The sequence below is a fragment of the Papilio machaon genome, chromosome Z (genome assembly GCF_912999745.1).
Source record: "Papilio machaon chromosome Z, ilPapMach1.1, whole genome shotgun sequence".
Taxonomy (NCBI): domain Eukaryota; kingdom Metazoa; phylum Arthropoda; class Insecta; order Lepidoptera; family Papilionidae; genus Papilio; species Papilio machaon.
The window spans coordinates 8,645,595-8,670,558 of record NC_060016.1 but is presented as its reverse complement, the minus strand read 5'-3'; the positions used below and the strand labels follow the sequence as shown (position 1 = coordinate 8,670,558).

The 24,964-nt window shown below is 31.8% G+C and overlaps 2 protein-coding genes across 2 annotated transcripts in view; one reads left to right on the top strand and one right to left on the bottom strand.

Annotated features, from left to right (window-relative positions):
- Positions 1-24,964, top strand: part of LOC106717252 (epidermal growth factor receptor) — a 75,616-nt gene that overhangs the window by 34,423 nt on the left and 16,229 nt on the right. The window lies entirely within an intron of this gene.
- LOC123723443 lies at positions 19,302-20,537 on the bottom strand. Its single transcript, XM_045686009.1, has one exon. The coding sequence runs from the start codon at positions 20,535-20,537 to the stop codon at positions 19,302-19,304; it is 1,236 nt and encodes a 411-aa protein (XP_045541965.1).

Here is a 24,964-nt window from a genome sequence, read left to right as displayed (position 1 = left end):
CTCGCGCCACCTAAAATAAAACTTGGAATAGGTACCCATTAATGTTAACCGACTTTTGAACCTTTTTAAATGAAATATTCTCTACTTGTGTCCATTTTATGTAATCAAGTTTTATGTTGTTAAAGATTACGTATTTTATGTATTTACGAGTTGTTTTGGTATTCTATTTTCTTTGGTAGACTTAACTACATGTATTAAAAATTATTTTATTTTTAAAATATTTCCAGTTTCCATTGGGGTTTAGTCGTAGAGCTTAGAGGGAGAATAATAGTGAGTTTCACTGTCGTGACATAGTATTGTTGTCTATGTTGTTTCAAAGAGAGTGTAAGGGATGAAAGATGTAATTATAAGTACCACTACAGTCAAAACTCAGTTACAGAATGATTTGTTTGGTTACAAAACGTCGTGTGCAGAGGCTCGTGCGCTGTCTAACTGAGGCCGCACGCCTCGCGACCGAGGAATTTCACCCGCACTCGAGAAACACATGCCGCCATGATTTTAGTGTATGCAGCCTAATTGAAACTGTATAACGAAGCTACGTTTCGGTCCGCACGAACCATACTTTTTTTTGTATCCTTACTCAATTAACATCAATATATATATCTGTATCAAGTCTTCTATTTCCATTTCTTGTCATAACACTATGTCTAGAGTTTAACTAAGAATCCTTTTAATAATTGTAAAACTTTCTATTTGAAGAAACAATTGAAAAACCCATAAAGTTGTTTACGCATTACTTTTAAAAAGTAAAGTACGCTATTTATAAAGTTTTTTTTAAATAAATTTGAATACACAAGAATAAAAGTAAATTTAAATAAAGAATTATAAGGAACGTTGGATACGGCATCAGCACTGGCACAATAAAGGGCGCTAAATCAAAATTCGAAAAAAAAAACAAAACAAACGTCAGATAGAGAGATAGAGATAGGACGCTGACTGGTGCGGTCGTGCTCTCCGTATCTACACATCTTCCTTGGGCCGCGAGCACCGGGCACGACTCGCCCGCTTTGGAACTGCATTTAATTTTGACAGGGAATAATTAAAATTCTCTATTTGTTTTTGTATTTTTTATCATTCGAGAATTTGTTGAAAACTTAGAAGTTACTATAAACTGGTGACTTAATTAGGTAATGACCGTCCTTGTAGCGACTCAAGGCACTAATGAACTCATCTGTCTCTTCTCTTTTGAATCTTTGTTGTACATAAAGATATCAATTGTTATAAACCTAATGAGAATACCTTGTAGATTACAAGTTACAGCTATTGCTAAGTTAGAAAGAGTAAAATACAAGTAGTAAGCAGAGTTTAAATATCATAACAAAATCAAAGTACATAATACTAGTTATATTATAGAGAGTATTCTTGGATAAATATTTATATAAAGGTTTAGGTATGGACAAGAAACCGATTTATTGGAAACTATATTTATGTAAATCAAGTGTTTATAAAATGTTTTCCGCTTAGCCAACACGTAAGTAAATATTCAGGTATCTCTTAGTCTATGCAAATACGCGGAACCTCGAGAGTGCAACCGGATTACCACAAAAAGCTATGCTATATGTCTATACGTAAAGATGTTACAGACATACAGATTCGATGCAAATACATAATTTTTAAATCACCGTAGCTACAATTAATTGATTCGTAAAATTCCGAGTCATCTCCAAGTGAAGTGGAATAAATTTGAAGACGTTTATATTTGTCACCATGATTATGATTCTAAATATAACTATTTTACTTTAAAATAAAGGTCGAATTTACTTATATAAATAATAGAGTATCTGGGATATAACATCTTTATATTTCGAGCTATGACATACTATGCTATTATGTATATCTTATCATTTAATATATAGCTATGTTTTCATATTCTTTAGCTATCACTGGACAACATACTCAAAACCCTGGCGCCTTTATCAAACAGTTAAAATATTATTTTATGTCAACCCGGTTAAAATGAACGCTCGATAATTCCCCCGATCGGTTTTTCGATCAACATTAGGTATTAAACGCATGTATATCGATCCTTTATCAATAATCAAATAATGCTCCCGTCTCTTCAAGAAATATACAGATAGTGATTTTTTTGAAGATGCGATAAGAGAAGCCGAAATATTAAAAAACCATCAATTTAAAGAAAAAACGTATTACATTTGTAACCATCCATTCCATATCTATCCTTTGGACAAGTCTTATGGCTTTTTTCATAGGACTATTGAAGGAAAATAACGTTAATTTTGTTACATGTCGGGTTTAATTAGTTCTCTACAGCTGTGATTCAGGGGTTAAGCACTTGATTTGTAATCAGCATGTTCGAATCCCGCCATGTACCAATGTGTTTTTCAATTTTCGATTTATATAATATACATTTATCTTGATGCAACCTGCGAACATATCTGCAAAGAAATTTAAAAATATGTGTAAAGTCAACCAACCCGAACTTTGCCCGTGTGGTTGACAATGGCCTAGACAACCCTAACTTAGACTATGACTATGACATGATGACATATAGCCGTGAATTTCCACTGCCAAAAAACATGTGGTACAAACACGTAATAATATCTCTCTCATTCACTTCAATGGAGAAGGTTAAAATAAATGTTAAAATAAATTGTATGTAAATTACACTATTAAGTAAAATGTAAGATTAAGAATGCTGTTTTTTTTTAATAAACACTCCTTCTAAGAAATAAGGCATTATAAAACATTTATTTATAAACGCTGTATCATTTAAATGTATTTAAACAAGATAATATTAGTAATAGCTGACGTTATATCTCTGAGAAATTGTTTCTCCGCTTAATGGTCACTAAATCAAAAGAATACGAACGAAAATAAGTGTCTTTCTCTTATTTTTTATTGATAACCTTGGACTTTTCGTTGTCCCTTCAGTTCAAGTGAAAACTAATTTATTTTAACATTGGAATTTTATCTAATAAACGTAAAGAGTCGTTTACGAAGATGATTTTAAAAGCTTAACTCTTAGACACCAGCTGTCGAGTTGAAAATCATTCATAAGTACAGATAAAAATATTTTGATAATTTGAAGGTTTTTTATCACAAAGATATGCCATTTTTCTAAGTTTTTTGGATAGAAGTATATAACAAAAATTATATTTTATTTTATAGCATAACGTAAACTGCATCACACTAAATGACATGTCTGTTACCTAAAACTTAATTGAATGTTATTTCAATTGCTTTATATATATCAAATAATCAATTACAATGAAATTTTCTTCCTCTTATAATATAATTAAGTACATTTAAGAAAATAATTGTGGTTAATTCATTTAATGTTACCTAATACATTCCTGTGCTAAAAACGTGCTATGTCTACCTGTAAATCGGCATAGATTGGTCTGGACTGGTTTTAGCGGCGCTAAAGTGTTTATTAAATAGATCTAATATTATTATGCTAATAATTTTCAATCTTCTATTTTACTGTATAGTATTTGAATACTGTAATAGTAACCAAATCGGGTTCAGAGTCTAAATAAAATAATTATATAATTCTAGATTTTACAAACAGTTCAATATAACCTTCATGTAATTCTAAAGCTCAGTTTAATAGACAATATATATAATGTAATGTTTAAATATTAATATTATTTACATTTCAAGAATAGAATTAAGATTAGAAGAGATTATTTAGATTTAGAGGTATATTTTCAATAAAGGTAGAAAGCAAAAAAAAGGTTAATTGAATACTTGCACTAAATAGCCAGTTAACTGTTTTGTGTCTGTTCACATGCAAAGTATTGATGTATTTAGTTCAATGCAAGCATTAAATGATATTCGCTTCGAGCGATTTGGCACGGGCCGCGTTCTTTCGTTCATTTTATTGAAAAAAAAAAATGGCCAATTTGCAGCACGCAATCCTTCGCCTTATACCTGTTACAATTATGCGAGACAAAAGTCGCAGGATTTATCGCTTCAACGGCCAATTTTGGTATGGAATTTTTCCAAACTACGTCTAAAAGTTTGCAAAAGTTGTTCGATCATATTTTTTTAAATTACGTATGTACATTTTTTTAAAGTTTTGCAGGAAAGTTAATTTTTGGTTATGATTGTTAAAAAATTTAAGTGAAAGGTGTTATTTAATTATGCGCTGGTCAGTTGTGGGTAGGTAAAACCTAAAGAAAATCGTCTTGCTTTCTTACTTATTGTAAAACTTAATATTTTATGCGAAAAAGAAACAATCAAAATAATCTAATAAATATTGCACTATTACTAAATAATTCAGTCATGTTTTGTAGCTATTTTCAGATTACAATTTACCTAATTTTGTTATTATTTGACATAGAATCGATAAAAACGCATAAAGACCTCAAAGATGTGGTTGATTTGTTATTAATTATGTGCATTCGTGTTATCACTTCGCCCACTACGTTATCACGCTATCAGTGTCAACGACTCTGTATAATCTTAGTCCAGTTATCATTATCTAGTTAACTCGCCGTTGGTAAACATACTGTTTGTATTACATTTTTTGGGTCATTGAGTTCTGTAGCAACGGTAAGTGCGTCTTTTTCAAATTGTTATAACTACGAAAATTATATATACATCTTCGTCATTTCTTGGATAAATGATTATTGTTTAGCATAAGTTCAGATATATTGTTTTTAGAATGAATGATAAATTGATCAGAGGTTATGTATGTAACAAAACGAACTTACTTTTTATTTATTTGTACAGGGTTCTGATTTTCGGCCAACATTGGCTGTTTGTTAATAAAAATTAAAAAATTATTCTCGTAATTTAAAGTGGCCAGTATAGTACAAATAATAATATGTACTTTCAGATTAAAGTACTTAACGGTCTCGATATTACGTATATTTAAGTGATATATGATCGATGATAAAATCTGTTTCGTTTATTTTCATACTATTTTATATCAAGTGATAAAATAACGATGTCATTGAACGATAGCAATTGTATATTTAATTAGAGATTCTTTAGACTCTATGCTATAAATAGCATCAAAGTTTTACGACGTTAAAGAGTCCCTCAATCTTACTAATATGCGAATGTTTAGATGGATGGTTGTTTGTTTGAAGGTATCTCCTTCCAGAACGGCTCAACAGATCTTAATTAAATTTGGAACGGTCGTAGATGATGATGATGATGATGTCCTCCGTGACGTGATCCGTCAATGGTGAACCTTGCTATCTTTTTATCTCTGTGAGTGCGATCGGAGATGACTGGCAAATCCGAACTTAGTTTTGAAGGTCCGGTCGCACGGCGCACAGTACAACCGGCCTGAGGAATCGTATGTGTAGGTATAAGAAGGCTTGAGCTTTAGTAATCGGTCCAGTAGTTTTTGAGGTTACTCGTTACATACAAAAATACAAATCTTTCGTCTTTATAACAATTATATAGACTAACTGCCGCATTCAGAATAGTTTAACTGTTACTTAAACAAGCCCTTAGTATCGAATTCTTGCACTAATTCCACACTAATTTTCTTGAGGGAAAAATGTTTTTGTCCTTATTAAATTCCAGTGTTCTTATAAACAGCTTCCTCTATATAAAAGGGCATTGAATATTACTTCACAATGCTCCACCATGCACTAGCAAATTCCTAAAGTATTGTAAGCACACTTTTAAACGCGTATGTACTTTCTCGCGTGATTTAAAAAATAAAATAATTACACAGTCGAGGACATTTATTTCCTATCCACATCATTGAAGTCATTTGACGGTACACGCTGTTGTGTCGAAATTTATCGTATCAAATTAAAACTCTATGGTGATGGTTTGGCGGATAATATTCGATTCTAAGTTGGAAGCGGATTTTAATTCTTTGACTGTAATTATTCCTCTACGAAATGTCTTATGATAAGAGCTTAAAAATATGCATTTATAAAAAATTAATCCCTTACAGATTAATTAAAACTTGCTTCCTCGATTCCTAATGCTTTGCATGTCTGCTACAATTTGATAATATTCTTGTTAATACGCTTGCTTTATCTTGTTTTCCATTAAAAGTAAATTATTATTTTCACATTACGCACAAGCTTAATTACCTAATTACTATAATGTTTATGAAATAAAAAAACCGACACAAACAAAACTAAAGTGTGTTTTTAAACACACGTAGAAAGCAGCAACAAAAGAACGCATTAAGAATAAAATAAAATCTACTTAAATGGAGCATTTACTAAGAAACCTACTAGCAACTACATATAATATCGCAGTTATATCAAAAGGAACGTTAGTAGTTCTCAGAACACATCCCGGTCGGTGGCTGTGCTAAGAGCATATGAAATAGTAAAATACAAGAAGCGCGTGCGCAAATGAGACGGCAAGTGGATTACCTTCAAGAACACAGTCTTGTACATTTTATTTTATCACTTGCTTGTTTTTACGTTTATGCAATAAAGTGTAAATATGCCATAGCAAAGGAGGTTGACATCTGTTTCACAGAATTGTAGTTTCATCGTAGGTTTCTGAGGCAAAAATCTCGGTATAAAACAAATCGTTATCCCTATAATTATCTTTCACAAAACAAAAATAACAATATGATTTTCTTTTTAAAACGTCCGTCCGTCTTTTTAAAAAATGTTAAACGTATTACAAAAAGATATGTTGTCTTAAACGGTATTAAATTATCAATATAGTTATTATTGAGTTCACCACAAAAAATACAAGCGAAGTTAATATTTGAAAGCGTAATTTCGTTCGTAAAAAGTTATGACATATTTATTAAAATAATTATCCTTATTTGAAATTAATGGATCTTATAGTAGAGAGAATTAAAGCTTATTTAATCCAAATTATTTAGGACAAAGAAAACAAATCCTGCTTATCTTGTCCGTAAGACTTTAAAAGTGTCACTGTCAAAATGACGTCATCACGTCCCACGCAAGAACAAATTTACCTTTTGTAACTTATTTGCATACAGTATTTAAGCATTAAACAAAGAGTACGCGCTACATGCAATGTACTACACGACCTGTTAAAGAAGTAACAAGTTTAAATTCAAATTACAGGAATTTATTATCAGCTTTGTTTTATTGTCGAGGCACGCGTCTATTGCAACATAGTACTGACGTTATTCCAATTTTGAACCGGTATATTATTTGATTGTATTTAATAATAAACTCTGTTGCAAGCTATTAAAGTATATTTTTACTTAACTAGGTCTATCTTAACCAGGAGGATCGCCTCGCGACACGTTCACAGCCTACATGCTGTTAGGCAATTGTTGCTTAAACCGTTAAAATCGTACAGTATTCAGAAATGTTACAGAGACGTGAATAAAGACAACTTTCCAAATTGGTCGGTTTATATATAAATGCAATAGCTTAATGTAGGAGTGTTTGTTCGATCGACGTCAGTATCTATTTATACTTATCCTTTTTATCGTGACTAAAAATCTCCGATTAAAACATATCCCTATATATGTTTTGTCAAAGATAATGACAGGGATGACGATATATTTTATACCGGGAATTTGGTCTCTGAAACCTGAAAAACTGAAACGGTTAGGTCGATTGAATCATTGGTCTAAGCCTAGAAGTAATAACTTAACATCACATAAACTTCACTTTTTACAGTTATTTTGTGTAATTTGTGCATTTATACAACAGATATCATTAACCACGCTAATTAACTATAACCTAATTTTAAGATAAGCCTGCATCTATCAGTGTTATTCGAAAACTATCAAATAAATTTATAATAAAAAAAAAAACTTTTTGCTTTCATTGTCATCATCAGTAATCTTACTCATCGTTTAAATTATTTTTTCCGAGAACAAAGGCTAAAGTTTTAATTTGTATATGGTGTCATTTCATAAGGAAAATATATATATTTTTTTAATTTGTTTCCGAGTATAGTTATTACAAGATATATTAGAAGATAGAATTTTGCCAAGACACAACAATATGTATTAATAAGTTTGACGACAATTGAAACGCACAGTTAAACACTAAATATAACGTGAACACATTTTAAACCTGGTTAATGGTTTTGTTTATTTATCATAAACCTTTGGGTGGTGCAAAGGTTTCGTAAGATGGCACGCGCCAACAGCCCACGAAATACTTTCTTTAGAAAATTTATTATCAGTCCCCGCTGACCCCGCCCGCGCTCGGATTAAAAACACGTGTGATCCAAGGTATAAGAGATCGAGGAATACAATGTACATTATGTTGTCAAAAATTCTAAAGCAGAGTAAAATATTTTTTATAAATTTTCAGAAAAATAATGAATACGTTTGTACGACTTTTTTATAGTTTAAAATATGAATATATTTTTTTTATGTAATTGTTTTCATGTATGTCAATCTTTAAGAAAAATTATGTTAAGTTAAATTTTACTATATCTAATACATTTACCATGAACATATCATTACAAAATGATATATTTCATACTGGATAGAACTGGATATATCAAGTAAACAAACAAACAAACCACATATTTCAGTACTTAATAACATTTTGTTAAGTTTAAGATATTTCAAGGTAAAATTGAATTCTGACACTGAGATGCTACATTTTATAATTTCAATCTTCTAAAATAATTTAAAAGACCTAAATAGACGGCTTGCGATAGTAATTAGCGTCTTACACACATTTAAAATCCCGCGACCTCTCTCACCTTGACCCGTATCGCCCACGCAGGTCGAAAGTGTGCCCCAAGGCTTCACTGGAGCTTACAGAGCGTCCGCCGTTTTGTGTCGTCCCACCACAAGCACTACATCTGATGCGTTGACATTTGAATACTACTGCATTTTGCTTTTTATATGAAACAACAATGAAATTATGTGGATCCGAATACGAAAAACTAACTTATACGAAATTAAAAAACTCTTCACTCGTAAATTTAAATTGTAGCAACACATCTATTCAAAAAATCCAATTTTTCATTTAGGGCTTGTTTTTAGCCGACTTAAGGAAGTAAATAAGGAGGTTATATAATGTAAAGTTCTGGACAACTAAATAACAAAAAAATGGACTGTGTCACTTAATTTTTTTGTAATATTTCCTGTCAAAGTAGTTTGAGTTTCACAACTTATTATGAAACGCCAACTACGACTTTATTTCAAAAAAGGGTTCCAAGTAGCTTATTCAGGACTTACTTGGACATTGCGAAACGGGCCTTTAAATTGATAAACTTCAATAGATAAATCCAATGATTTCCTTAAAGCAGCAAAAAACATTCGATATCAAAATTGTATTCCCAACATAACCTAATCTCTAGTTTTTGTGGCATATTGATAGTCAATATTTGCCTGGGCACAGATAAATTTATTCTGTGCAAGGCACAACTGGCGACGTTGTTGTTCATCCTTGAAAATATCTTCCTACGTGTGACCTTGGATGGTTACATGTAAATAGGACACGGGAAGTGGTAACATTGGTAAATGTTAAATATTACCTTGAGATACTACTATATTATAAAATGTCCGATTTATTATTTTTCTTACAACTTTAAAGGACAAAGGTCTTATTTCAAAATTATATTTTTAAGATAGAATATTTTACTTAACTTGATTCGTTCTTTCCTATTAATAAAGAATTATTCATTTAAAGATAAAATCTGTTTGCTGATACATTCAAAGGTATATTTTAATGAATCTGGCTAAAATAATACTGTTCCAGTACTTTTCTGTTCCTTACTTATCTATTCTTTGTAAGCTATATTATATTTTCTAATACTTTTTTTCATTGTTATGTTTTATAAATTTTGTGTAATAGAAAAATCAAAGATTACTTCACACTAGTTACGTCAGGGCCAAGTTAGGTCGACTTTATTTTTTTTTATTTCCTTACGTAGGCTGCGCCCACATTGGGTTTAGCCTCGTTGTGGAAAAAACGTGGGCTAGTTGTGAATATCGAAACACCGGTTCAGCATTTCGGCGCATTGTTTTAAGCTGTATTGACTTATTTCAATGGAATAAGGTTCATTTTGAAGTGAATAATACATGAAACTTATTCTGATACAGCCCACGCGAGACTCTCTAGGCTTTCGTTTTGTAATTAAAACGAAGGAGAGTTACCTTTCGATTTTTATATGTAATATTAATGTATATATGTGTGGATCTAGATTTTAAAATTTAAAACCGATTTCAAAGTAAAAAAAAATTATGGACACGTTATAATGATAATAAAACTTTGTTACAGAATGATAATTGAATTAACCATAAGGGTAAGGGTATAGGTTGTTTTTTTATCAGTGGAATAAGAGAAATAGTTTGTTTTTTTTATTATTTTGGAATCTAGTAAAAACCTAAAAGACTTAAAATAAAAAAATAAAAGATTCGTAAACTTTGAAGGTAACATCAACGGTCCGCGTACGGCCTGTCATATTTATCTTTCGCTTTTCCAACGAGATATTCGTCAGAGAGCATGTGCCGATGTGCACACAAGAGCCGAAAGTGTAAAACATGGTGTAAGGCCCGCCTCTCCGGGACGAATTACGGGGAATTTTAACGACCAGTCAAACGGGTTTCGTTTCTTAAATACGTGCGCCCGAAGGCCCAAATGAGATCTGAGCTCCGACGTTCACAGATTCGAATATCGCTTATTAATTACCAGATTTCCTTCACGAAATAAACAACGATTTATATTTTTCAAAATATCTCACGCCCTGCTAATTTACGATAAGATCTACCGACGTCCGATCGTTCGCGAATGAGTAAATGTGTTACGCAAAATTGTACGATACCTTCACTTGCATACCTTTTATATTTTTAGTTTTGATAAAAGTGCATTTCAGTACTGAGTATTAATGTTATTATAGGTTATTTATACTAAAATATAATTTACTGAAAATTTTCGTGAAGTTTCCACCTTTGTGCTTAACTAATTTTACTTACTTAAAACTCTAATTTTATACATGCAATTGTTTGTAAAGGTCGTTTATTTGGAGAAGTATTTCATTGGAACATACCTTATTATATGTTACAATATACAATTTAACAGGCATAGAGTATACATCCTTTCTAATAAAACTGATTTACTATACAGTTTGTATAAACTTCCACTCGTTAACAGGTAGGCAGATTATTTAACATAAACATCGTTTGTGTCATCGTTTAATACGTTAAGCAACACTCCGACGTGGGTTCGAGGAGAATAATCTGTTACCTATGTCATAATCTTTAATGAACACCCACTAGCCAACAACATGATGCTAAATGTGTAAATACATTACGTACCTAATGCCAAAACTCAACCCACTATTCCTATGAATGCTGGCAAATACAATACAAATTTATTATCTCGATATAAATAAATTCAATTATGTTACTTTTGTTTTGTTTTTACGGTGAAGGAAACAACGTTATGTAAACTGCACATATTTGATAAGAAATTCAAATGTTTTATCAATCAATCTGCACTGAGCCAACGTGGTTGACTAAGACCTTGTCACCCTTAACTTAGAAAAGCTCTGATTTCCACGATGGGACTTATATGATCTGATGATAAAGTCTATCAACAACATCGATGAAAACGTGGTGAAAGGTTGACAGAATATTTCGAAGACGGTCAAGATGATTTCCAGCTCAAAAGACCTATAAGAAAACATATAAGCGTATAAAAAGCGTGGCTAAATAAAAATAAATAAATGTAATAAAAATAGTTTACGTAGAGAACCTCTTTCAACATAGAGCTTTCCATTCATCTGGGATCTCCTTCACTTACTCACGTTAAGAAATAAGAAATATTATTAAGCCCCAAAAAATTAATACGAATTATATCAGATACAACCTTAAAAGAGTACGTAATATTGTGACATATAGGACGATTGGCGTCGCGATTTGTTAATAAGAAAAACAGATGTTGTTTTATATAACTTTTTCATCAAGCTTCCACTGTTAATATACCTTTACAAGAACATATTATCTCTGTGTTTACAAAGAGAATGTCGATAAGATTTTATGCAGTTGTTTCGGCAGTGAAAACTCACATGTAACAGGGACTTTGCTAACCATGTTAAAGTTGCATTTGGTTTCTTTTGAACATTTCACATCTCTGGTCTGGTCATCACCAAAACTACTCAGGATTGCCATACACGGACTGTTTGAAGCTGTATTTATCGATAATTCGGTGATCAACAGCAAACGTTGCCTTACAATTCTTTAAATGTTATCTTTTATTACACGAAATGTAAGCTTCGAGAACATTTTCAAAGAACATCACGATTTAAATTTCTAATATTATAAAAAAAATTGATATAAACTGTTAAATAATGAAAATAACTTTTTGAATTGTAGCCAATTACAGTATTGCTAGTTGTTCAAGTTTCTTTAAGAACATAATATATTCATATATACCACAAATATTTGAGTAAATGCGAACACAATCTACATATGATCATTAATGTAACCAGCCGTTCACTTTGCATTCCATGCCACTGAGAGCTTCAAGATTTATTTTAAACTAACTGTTTGTGCCCAGCGTCGCCCTTTAATTTTTTTCTCATTTATTTTATATACTTGAATACTAAATGACCAATTTCAGAATTTTTAACACTATTAGAATACAACATTGTATAACTCATATGATAAATTCGAATGTTTGGATATATCGATAGATGGCTGTTTGTTAGAAGGTATCTCCAGAACAGCTGCGTGGATCTCGATGGAGTTTGGTATAGTTGAACATAGTCTAGAACAGGGATCCCCAAACTATTTTGGACAACGGTTCCGTTGAACCGTTTCCACCGACCCCCATGGCCAAATTATCTTACTTTTAATTCTGACTAAGGTCAATAGAAGAAGACAGAGTGAGAATTAGCAATGCTTTAAGTTTTGGGAATCCCTGGTCTAGAAGAATGCATAGGCTACCTATGATCCAGGAAATATGTATGGTTCCTGTAGAATAAGTTTGATTCATATATTTACTCGACATTTCCGCAAGGATCAAGACATCTTATTGAAAGGCATTGTCTGGAGTGACATTTGAGATACACCCTTTTTTGATTTTGCATAGACGAAGTCACGGAAAATAGGTAGTACCTTAATACCAGAAGCTATGTTTAATATTGTCAGTTTAGGTCATGGTTTATTTAGTTTAGGACGTTAGTAATGAAAAAAAATATCTTTTCTTATTAAGTAACAGTACGAATATGCGAATTGATCTTTACTATCTTCTAACGATATGTTTTGTGCAAGAATATTCCGAAATTTTATGTTACAATCTCAGTATGGATAAAACTGTTAACCAGGAAAGTTAATGAACAACAAACGGGGTCGTCAAAAAGATTTACATATTTAATAATTATGAACCCGATGATAGCTCACGCACTTTATGATACCCTTTAAAACGTCATCCACGATAATCATCTTTAAAACCTGATACGTTACAGTGAAATATGCCGGTACCGCATACATTTTGATGTAAAGATAATATTTTTCTTTCATATATTGTGAAAAACAACATTAAAACATATATATTGTAATTTACATAAACAATGAAACATGTATTTAAATATGTTCTAGGAATGTTATATGTAATAATATGAATATATTTTAAGTATTTCATTTACTTCCTACCTGATGTACATTACTGCACTATGTTTAATTAGAAAAAATTACATACTTCTGAACATTTTTAATAATCGACTTTCAGTTAAATCAAACATTTATTAGGTATTTTTTTTAACTAGAAACATGTACATATGTAAGTAACTGTACTGTTTTTTATTATTATTGTTTTTTTATATTAATTATCCATTTATAAACGGACATCAAATCCGCATATTTAACATCAATAACAACGGCATTGCTGAGATATTTTTCAACGAATCAATGCTTTAGCTTTATCTTGACCGTTCAAGTTTGCATTAGCCTTTGAGGGGAAAATAAAAGGCTCTAATGACATGTTCCCGACTTTTTGAGTGTACAACGATTACAAACAAGATGTGCTTGCTCGTTGCTTTTAGATAAAAGTTAAGAGGTTCGATTTGACGCAAGGGTATCCATGCGAACAGCATCGAATCCCGTTTTTATAACATAGGTGCGGCAATCGATAAAATATGTTAATGACATTATCATAATTATTATAATTACTGTAGAGGAGACGTGTATCTCTGAATATATTAGTCTACGGCCAGTATTGACGATAGACTAACCAAGCCCATATTTGATAGACATAACAGCAGAAACATAAAACACATTTTATTGGCTATGGAAATTTGTAAGATGCCTATTTAATACATAATAGATGTAAGGCACAGTACAAATTTGTAATCTGAGAAGTTGAACCAAGTTAACAGACAGAAAATTTACTTTTATTAAGCTGTTGGATTGATATTATTAATAATAATAAAACGTATAAAATGTTAATAATAAATTAATATTAATATTGAAATTATACTATTTCATTAATTACATTTTGTGGCAAATGTTGTGAGTATTTCTTGGATGTTATATCAAAGATAACAAATTCATATTAGTATTTGAATACCACTAGTTAGTTAATCATGGTCATCCTAAAGGAACAGTAAAAAATGCTGAGTCCATTCAGTTGATTTATACCATTTGTCGTTTAGATCGTACGGGCTTGGTTACACGAGTTCTTTCGTGGTCAATGGTAACGTGTTTTACCACTTTGATAGTACGGTACCGAAATTTTTCCTGATTATTTTGTCTCTTTATTTAAAGTGTCTCTATTTAATGATGTTCCTTGAAACTATTATGATTGTTCTTAAAGCAGGCTTCAGAATCCAAAATATTAATCGTAGATCTTAGACTTAGACTTTTAAATAGAGTTGTGGACTAATATAAATGTACTTTAGTGGAAAAAAATATTTATACCATCTGTGTAACACATTTGGTTTTTTATCACGAAAAAATATATGTCATACGAGGGGAGGTCCAAAAGTTCGCGGAATGAAAGGGTTGTCAATGAAATATAACAATAAATTTATTTTTCCTTTTCAATATAATCACCCTTTAGTCTAATACATTTATTCGATCTATGAATTAATTTTTCTAAACCATCGAAAAAATATTTTTTGTCTTTGGCCTCAAAATGGGCCGAAATTGCCTCCTTCACTTCATTATCGTCGGAAAATTTCCTTCCCCTTAGCTCTTTTTTTAAATTTGGAAATAAATAAAAATCGCTAGGAGCCAGGTCTGGACTGTAGGGTGGGTGAACAAGTGGTTCGAACCCATGTGTGTGCAGAGCAGCCATGGCAACTCGGCTCTTGTGAACCGGCGCGTTGTCTTGCAAAAGCAACACACCCTTGGCCAATTTTCCTCGACGTTTTTCTTTAATTGACTCCTTTAACTTTTCTAATATGAGTGCGTAGTATTCTCCGGTTATAGTGGTACCTTTTTCTTTATAATCAATGAGTAATATTCCCTTACAATCCCAAAAAACAGTGGCCATCAACTTTCCCGCCGATTCTGACACCTTGAATTTTTTGGGAGGTGGTGTACCCTTTTTGTGCCATTGCATGGACTCCTGTTTGGACTCAGGTTCAAAGTGATGAACCCATGTTTCATCTCCAGTAACAATCCGCTCCAAAATCTGCACGGGCTCGTCTCCACACAACTCCAAAAAGTGCTTAGACGCGTCGACGCGCTGCTGTTTTTGAAGCGGCGTGAGCATTCTCGGCACCCATCTTGCACTGACTTTTGTCATGCCCAGGTGGTCGTGCAGGATACGCAAAATAGTTGTATCTGATACTCCAACAAATGCAGATAATTGTTTCTTCTTCAAACGTGTGTCTTCGAGTACAAGTTTTTCGACTTTTTCGACGATGTCTGATGTGGTGGCGTCAGCTGGCCGCCCAGAGCGAGAGTCGTCTTCAATTGAATCTCGACCATGTTTAAAAAGACCATGCCACTTATAAACCATTGTTTTACCAGGGCACTGATCTCCATAAACGGCTTCCATTTCATTTAAAATGGTTTGAACGTTTTTTCCTTGCTTGGTAAGGAATTTTATCACAGCGCGATGTTCAATTTTCTCCATAGTTGCAGTTTGCTTCCGGATTGACTTGTTCAGCAGGCGAGTACTCGTAAACGAATGGCACTATAGGGTTGAAATGTTATATATATACTAATTATGAGTGCCCAATTAGTATGACACTAAGCGAGCTACCCTATCCCCACTCCATCCCCTCCATTCCGCGAACTTTTGGACCTCCCCTCGTATATACACTGTGTAAATAAAACAACTAAATATTTTGTAAAAACATTACCGGAAATTTTCTAATCAAGATAATTGTAAGAAACTAAACATTTTCTTCGAGATTTTTCTTACCATTTATACGGTTTTTATATAAAGGTTAACAACCGATGATTTCAAAACATAAGTACACATTACATTAAAACAAGTCTTTTAATTTGTTTTTCCGTTTTATTCATATTCAGGCTCCTTAATAATTTAAGACAAAAACAAAATAAACATGTTAATATTTTCATGTAATTTTATCACTTAACTGTTAATCAAGAAATTAATAAGTAAATTTACTTTTGTAGAATAACATAAATATTAATTCAACAATAGATTTGCGAAAAATGTTTTCATTTTCCCAATTCATAGAAAAATATTGGTGCTTACACTATATTTCATGAGTTACATTGAGACTTTTAGTTACTTTTGACTGGAAGAAATACTTTTTAAGTCAATTGAGAAAGAAAATGGGTAAGAAGAGACATATTTTATACCTAAAAGCGTATAGTAGACTTTATTTTACTTTTATAAATCTAATGCAACCTAACAAACCTCTTTATCAAGAATCCTGAATTCGGTGTTCTCAGAGCACAGTAACAGATCGTTTACAACCTGTTTACAAAATGTTCTCGACGTTTTTTTTATTATGTTAAAAGCTTTATCTCCTTTTAGAAGCGCCCTCAAACAATCTAAAAGCCTTGTCCAATCACAGGTCGTGATTTTTTTTGTTGAATTCGTTCTTTGGGTTGTCGCCGCCTCGATCTACCGCTAATGGGTAAGTTATAATAATTAACGCTCGTATTAAATAACCCTTGTATTTGTAAATGTCTCGTTATTGATAAAAGGGACGAGAATAAAATACTTAGACCCTTCGTACACAAGGCAATATAGATCCTCAAACTAATATTGTATCCTTGCGTCTCGAATATCGCGTAGCTTGCACTCCGTGCGCACAGCGCTGAATCGTCGACGCGAGTCGTCAATACTGTCGGTACAGGTGTGGCGACAATATCATCAACAGTATATATTTGCTCCGCCATCTTGAAAATCGCTGCGACGTTTCTCACGATCTTGACAAACAGGTTGTGAGCGACTGGTTTTGGCGAGTAAAGAACAAAATGTTGGCGACGCATGCCTGTATACCAACCTTTATGAAATTATATTGCGTAATTCGCTTAGCGAATATAATCTTTTAGTAGCAACTTACGTTAACTTATAAATAAACACGACTAAAGTCTATATCTATATATCTATGTCTATATATGTGCATCTATGTAGTGTGCTCATATGTATATATAAATATATTATATATTTATATTACACACATATGTGCACACTCAATTGGGGTGTCGGTAAATGAGAAAAACCAACTGAAAATTAAAGTATTTTAAACAATAATCATTTCTGATTTTAACTCATGTTATTCGTAATAGAGTAAAATTGAAAAAATAAAATTTTGTATATGATATAAATATTTTATTTCAATCAATTGTTTAAGCTTCGTATTAATAAAGTAAAACCTGTTAAAGGGACATCATAGTCCTTTTAAGTCCAAGTAGTCGAGAAAATGTAGAATGAACAACACTGTCTGGAAGAACATATAGGATACTTCACAGGATTATTTTTAATACCGCGCGAAGTCACAGATAAAAGCTAGTACATAGGATAAATCTCGATATTCGATCGATTTCAATTATTCCCTAAATGTAAGTTTAAAGCGACCATGAGTACTTAAATGTATGTTTAATTCATACACGGCTAAGTATAAGAAAGCCAGGTCCTAACTAAATGCAACCCGATTTCCCTCTTTTTACTTGCCCTTTACCATTTGAACTGTATTGCTTAGTTATATTTACATACGTCAATGCACTTACTGACTTTGTTTGAAATTTATTTATTCCTAAACATAAATGTAAAATGAAATTTTACAATGTTTAATATCAAAATACCTCTCAGACATGTATTAATAATACTTTATCTGGAAACTCTTAAAACAGAAAGGATTTGATTTCTCAATATTAATAAGCTACGTTATTCCTATGTAGGCTATCTTTATCACGAATAGATCAGCTAATTAAAAATTGGTTAAAAATCTGAATTTTAACAAGATAATTAGTAGGTACAATCCCACACATTATTTTGAAATAAAAATGTAAAATTTTGTTCAAACTCGTAGAGTATTCAACACTAGCCCAAGTTCGAAATAATGAAAGTTATTTTATGCACATATTCAATGCCATCGCTGTTTTAATGCATTAATACGCCGAAATCAACACATTTGCATTCAAAGGACTTACGTATTTCCCGTCAATTTTAAACGAATATGCTTAAAAATATTTTTTATTCTAATTTAGATCGTGTTATTTTACAAAACGAATGTCATTTGAACATGAAGCCAATTTTAATTATATTACAATCGTAGTATTAAAAAATTAACTAAAATTTTACAAATTAAATAAAATCCGTAACACATCTTCAATTTTAACAACGCCAACTATACAACTAAATCGTACGTGTGTAAGCAATGTTTGAACCGTCAATTAAACTGTACAGTTTAGTTCAACTGTACAGTTAAAAATATGTGGAGCGGGCTATAGAATTTTATGTTATACAATAAAACATTTTAGTAAACCAAATTTTAATGGGATTTTACATATCCAGCTTGAATACCAACAATATATATCACTATACTTGTATGCTAGCCATTTAATAATATGATACAAATGTTATTAACAGCGCGAATTCAATATTAGTTACCGTTAATATTCTAGTACGACGCTTTGCCTTCGGCTATCATATCGAAGATTGTCGGTTCATACAACGTTTCAACCACAATTAGTTTCTGACTCTTGATCGGTCACGAGCTCACGAGCACAAAAATTCCGACTCACTGCCAACTCATCCACGTTATCTTTACAGATACAGGTGGCTTTGTAAAAGAATTTCTATACAAATGCATTAGAGAGTCCGTCTTAACGAACATTATAAAATGTCTGAGCTCCGTTAATAAATAATGTCTATACAACTTTAAAAAAATTGAAGAAGCTAAAAAATTGACAGCAATCGCAAACTGAACGTCTAACAATAGATAAAATGAATTTAATTGGCATCTTATTAATGGTACAAATTATAATTTGAAAAGTTTCTAATTGGTACGATTCAAATAAAACCTAAGTCGACCGCGACCCGCACTGCGTTAATTAGGCATTCCTTCACCTGTACATCGGTAATAGGTGTCAGTTTCCACAGTTCTTCTAATGGTATTCTTTCCACTCCGGCATATTTCGATTCGAATGTATTAACATCGCATCTCTCGCTTGCCAACAAAGGTATACTAGTCGAAGTTGCCAAGAGTCCAAACTTTCCATATTTCTTTAATTCACTATATAACATTTGCTTAGTAAAAACTTCCTCAGGTTTTATATTCATATCTCTCAAATAGTATTCTAAATTAGAATAATAAATGTCGACGGCTTTCATAAAATCATTTTTACTTTGACACAAGGAACCACAAAGAAGAATGAAATATGATAAATCAGTAGCCGGCGAGGCTGCTCGTATTAGTTGAAAGTCTATTGCGACTGCTTTTTCTTTCGAACATAGAAAATTAGGACACCAGGCATCACCATGATTTATAACCGTATGTTCACCGCGAGTTGTAACTAATTTTACTAATTCACCGTAAGGATCTTCTGATATAATTTTTTTGAATTTCTCATAATAAATAGTGTTTGAAACTCTTTCGTCTTCACTTAACACTGCTAAATCTAACTCCATTGCTCGAAGTAAATACGGTGTATACCAAGATCGTTTTTCTTCACGGTAATATATTTCGTAAATGTCATTTGTTATTTTAGTAAAAAGGAAAGGTTTCGTTATTCTTAACGCCATGGACACCGCGTGCAGATGAGATAATACTTTGAGCGCTTCATTTCTTTCAAACTCTGTCGGCATTGGTGGTATCGAAGCATAACCACTTGCTACTAAATCTTCCATCAATATGTAATCGTTTTGTCCATCAACAAAATAGTCATAACATTTTGGAATACTATTTTGTATCTTTTCATTGGCTCCGAGAGACTCTTGTAACTCAGTCAATATTGGTAGAATTTTCGAGAAAAACGACGTTTCTCTTTTAAAATACATCGAACAGTTTAAAGTTTTTCTTAACAATGCGTCGTGAACTAGACCTTTGGCTATGAAAGAAGCGGATCGAAGGTTTCCAGTCACATTTATACGATAAACAGCACTGATGAGGCCTTCTCCTTTTGGGGCCGCGGTCGTCACTTGCACGTTTTCTACGTCAATTTTACTGTTAGTCTTCGATCTAAAAGCCTCTTCGATAACATCTTTGGTCAACTGTTTTGATACATCGGCTAGTGTTAGTTGCAACATGGTGCTAATGAATAATGCAAAGTTTTTTCGTATTCGACCGATTTTATAGGTTTTGTCAAGAGCGTAAGTATGATTTTATCTCGCTAGACATATATCTATCGAGATAAAATCTCTCTTTATACCTGAATATATTTGCATAATTATTGAAATGTAATCAGATATAATATGATTTAATCTTTATTTAAGTTAATTTGATCTCAAAGTAAATTAGTTATTTATAAATGGTGATATTACTTTGTCAAATATTATGTCTTCTAATCAATAAACGTTTTAAAAAAGTGCAATGTCACATAGACACAAACACAAGTAGTGGTAGAGCCATAATAGGTACAAAATTTAAATTGGTTTTATTAAATGAAAATTCCATCCTCCTCTGCCTTATCAGGTGCCCTCCAGAAATGTTTGCACAATACTTTAAATACGCAATTAAGGGGTTAAGAAGATAAGTTTGTTTACGCGATTGTTATATTTATAACAATAATTTTAGAATGTCGTGTCATTTGAAAGTTATACAGAGTATAAATGTTGGTTTTCACTGCCGAAACGCTCGTTTCTTTTACAATATAATCCCACTCAATCGTGTTGATAATAACTATGATAATGTTATTTTTTTCTGGGTTTTTTGGAAGTGAAAACTCAGGATTGTAATATGGTAGAAGGCCATGAGGATTGTGACATACGGTCATGAAACAGGCAAATTGATACTATTTAATTTTTTAATATGCGGATAAAATCAACCGTAGTTGCATTAAATAATTCAAGTTTTTATAAACACGTTATTTATTTGTTCATTTAAACTACCTATATTCTTGTATTAGTTATATGTTAATATAATAAGCTTACTAAATATCACTAAACCAATGTGTTCGTGAATTACTATTACTTTAATCAATAACCTCGCTTGTATTTTAAAAAAAAACGACCTTTCCCGCTACTGGTGTTTCCGCAGTTTAATTAGTTAGAGAACGTCGTAACAAACCACCTAACAAGCCATAAAACATGCGGATTATTGAAAAAAAGAGGAATAACATTATAAATGGTAAGACAAAATGGCCGACATTACCTGCGCGCGCCACTTTACCTTTAGGGTTTTTTTAGTAGTGTGGGGAGCGAGGTTTGGAGTGCAGGAGATAAAGCTTGTAGACACGAGTAAGACAAAAGCGACCGAGAATGTAGTTTATTTTTTCATTTCTTTATAATCGTCCATTTTCATCATTCCAAAGTGTGGCGTTCTTTTTTCAAAACAACTAAAGATGAAGCATGTATGAACAATTGTTCTTTTATAAGATTCCTTTTTATTATTTTGATATGACGATATTTTCATTTTTTTTAAATCAATAATTTAAAGATAGCACAACAGTAAAATCTGGTTTTATTTAATCAGAGACAAGATAATTTTCATGTAAAAAACCTTAACGTGGAACTAAGGCTTGCTCCCACAATGTGATTCGCGTTTAGATTTCGTTTGGAATCTTCGAAAGCAAAAAAAGTTCTTTTATGTGAAGCGTGTGAATGCAAGCGAGCCCTTTGTTAGTTCTATATGTCAAAAGTGCATCTGTCGGGATCATTATAACTTCAGAACTGAATTTTCAAACTAATGCATGAAAAGCAATTAATAACAAAAGTACTTTTTAACCAACTTCAAAAAGAAGAAGGTTATACTACTAGATAACAATCAAAGCAAAAGCAATTACCGCGAAATGTATGTAGTTTATTTCCCCAACTAACTAAAGGGTAATGTTTTTATGGTGATTTATAAGTTTGTTTGTTCGTTCTATTGTGAACTCCTTTAACCTTAACGGCTTCATCTGTTTTTATGTATGAAATGTTATTAAATTCGTATTATACCCCGGAATATCATATTCACGGACATATAGATTTTTTTAATTACTAAGTTGGTGGAATCATCAACATCATATTCAACATATTATGTTTCTTGAAGTACATTGGCGACACATATATATATATATATATATATATGTGTCGCCAATGTACAATGTATGTATATATAATATATATATATAATCAAAATGAATAGCAATCTCCCTTTCTCGTTTTGAGATTTAATTTTATATTTATATTGGAACTGTAATGTAGCTTATTTGGAGAAACAAAACTTGAACTTTTTTCTAGTTGATTCTTTCTTTTACTTAACTAAATCAAAGGTCTATATTAATATTCCAACTATCTTTAAATCAATCGTACCATGCTTAAGATATTTTGTAAATTTGGTATTAGTAGAAATAGTAAATTTGCATAGTTTTTTAAATATGCAACATTTTTTTTTTTTTTGTGTGCGATGTGCTTAATGTTTTTTCAGTGTGACTTTAATGACGGTTTGTAACGAGAATCAGTCATTGGCCCGGGGACATGAATTTAGAATGCCACGAATATTTCACATTACCATGTGAATCTCGGCTCAGGATCACATAAAACTGGATGCATATCTCATCGCTGAGCCACGCGTTCTTAGCATAATGTTTCTTAAATGTCTCGCATCACTTTTTTGTATTTAACAAAAAAAGAAAACATCACTGAAGTTCGTTACAAATCAACATATCTCGTGTTATTCTTTGCCGATGAAATTTAAGATTCTTAAAAAAAATTAGTCATATTATTTATATACAGAATGAGTGCGTGGAAGTCGTAAATATTCAAATGCCATTTAACAACAAATTAAGCAATACACCGAACTGCGAAAACGTTAAAACCGGAATAAAATCTTGCAATTAAATAAAGCTTTAAAATCAAATCTATGATAGAATATTCGTTTGATTGAAACAAAAGTATGTTAGAAACCATTAGATGTATTCGATGTAACGAGTTGGAATCGATACCTGCCTTATGATCGATTGGTATAAATCGAATGAACCGTGTAATAAAATATGAACGTGATTATAACGAGCAGTTGGGGGTGGCAGATGATGAGAGGTTTCTTGTGCTATGGTATTTGTTAGAAAACATTTTTTTAACACACGCGATATATAGGTAATTTTAACAACAAGTACTACTAAAATTTGTACTTAATACTTAAGAAATAAGAGCGAAAATTGAATACAAATCTTTCCATGAAATTAATAGCTATAACATCATAAAATTTGAATCTCCAACCCAGCCTACGCAGTGGGATATCTCCGAAACTCAAGAATGCAGTTTATTAAGCGTTTTATGGTACTTTGTAATAATAATTAAAAGTTTTTTTTTTTATTTATGATTAGTGGCACATCACCTTCCAAAGCATTCATTTCTTATGTTATGTACGTATAATTAATATTATGTATATTTTAATTTTATTTCTATTTGATGTCTAATTTTATTTTTATTATACGTTACACAAAAATTTCCTAAATATAAAAATTGTAGAATCCAATGTTAGAACAAATTTTGCAGATACTTTTTTAGTAAAACAAATGCAATTTGTTTAAACAAATTTAACAAGCAATTAAACAGTGCGTATTACTATTAGAGTGAAAGTTAATTATTAGTAACTAAATAACACTTTCAAACTCGTTAAATAATACTTATGCTGTCCCTTAGTAGCCATTTAACAACTTCACTTGTGGCAGTATTTCACATGTTCATTACCTAAAATAATTTCTATCTCCTACCAATTTTCCATTTTATGGAAGATTTTAAGGCTTTTGTATAATAATTACTTTGCAAGGATTAAATATCAGAGCAGTGATTAAATAGGTTGTAGAGGAACTTCTGTATCCATTACATAATCCAAACTAGTACGGGTATAGTGGGGTCGAAGCGTATAGCTTTTACCTGTTACCTGCTCCCACAATAGAAGAAATCAAAGCGCCTATTGTGGCAACACAAAACAGTCAAGTGGTTCGAGAGGCCTTTGTTTCCTTTTGTTGAACACCCAGCCGTCGCAGTCGCCGCCGAGATGACGCCGTTTTTCTAACTACTAACGAATATAATGAACTTATTCGAAACACGAACATCGATGTTTCAAAATGCTAATTGATTTTCGTTTGTTAGGTTACATTAGTTTTTCGTTTTTGTTTCGCAATTTATTCTTATTTTAAGTAATTTAACTATCGCTTTGGTCATGACAGATTATCTTCCTGTTTAACCATCAGTTTTCATTGCGGAAACAAACATATCATTATATCTCTGATTCTCTTACAAACAGATCGAACAACACCTTTTTTGTAGAAATGATGGCTGCGTAATCTGCAAATGTCCATCTTAGATTGCAAATCCGTTGATTAAGTTTTCAGGAGTGCGCGACGATTTAGTGGAAGGTCTGGTTCTAGCATTAATTAGCTAAAATGGATGGATAAAAGTGTGATAATCATTAATTTGTTACTATGCGTGTCCCTTATTGTAGATTTACTATTATCTCTCTGTATAACTAAAAAAAATTGTCTCTACATCAGGCCACCCAAAAAGTGTGATTGTTATGTTAATTTTTT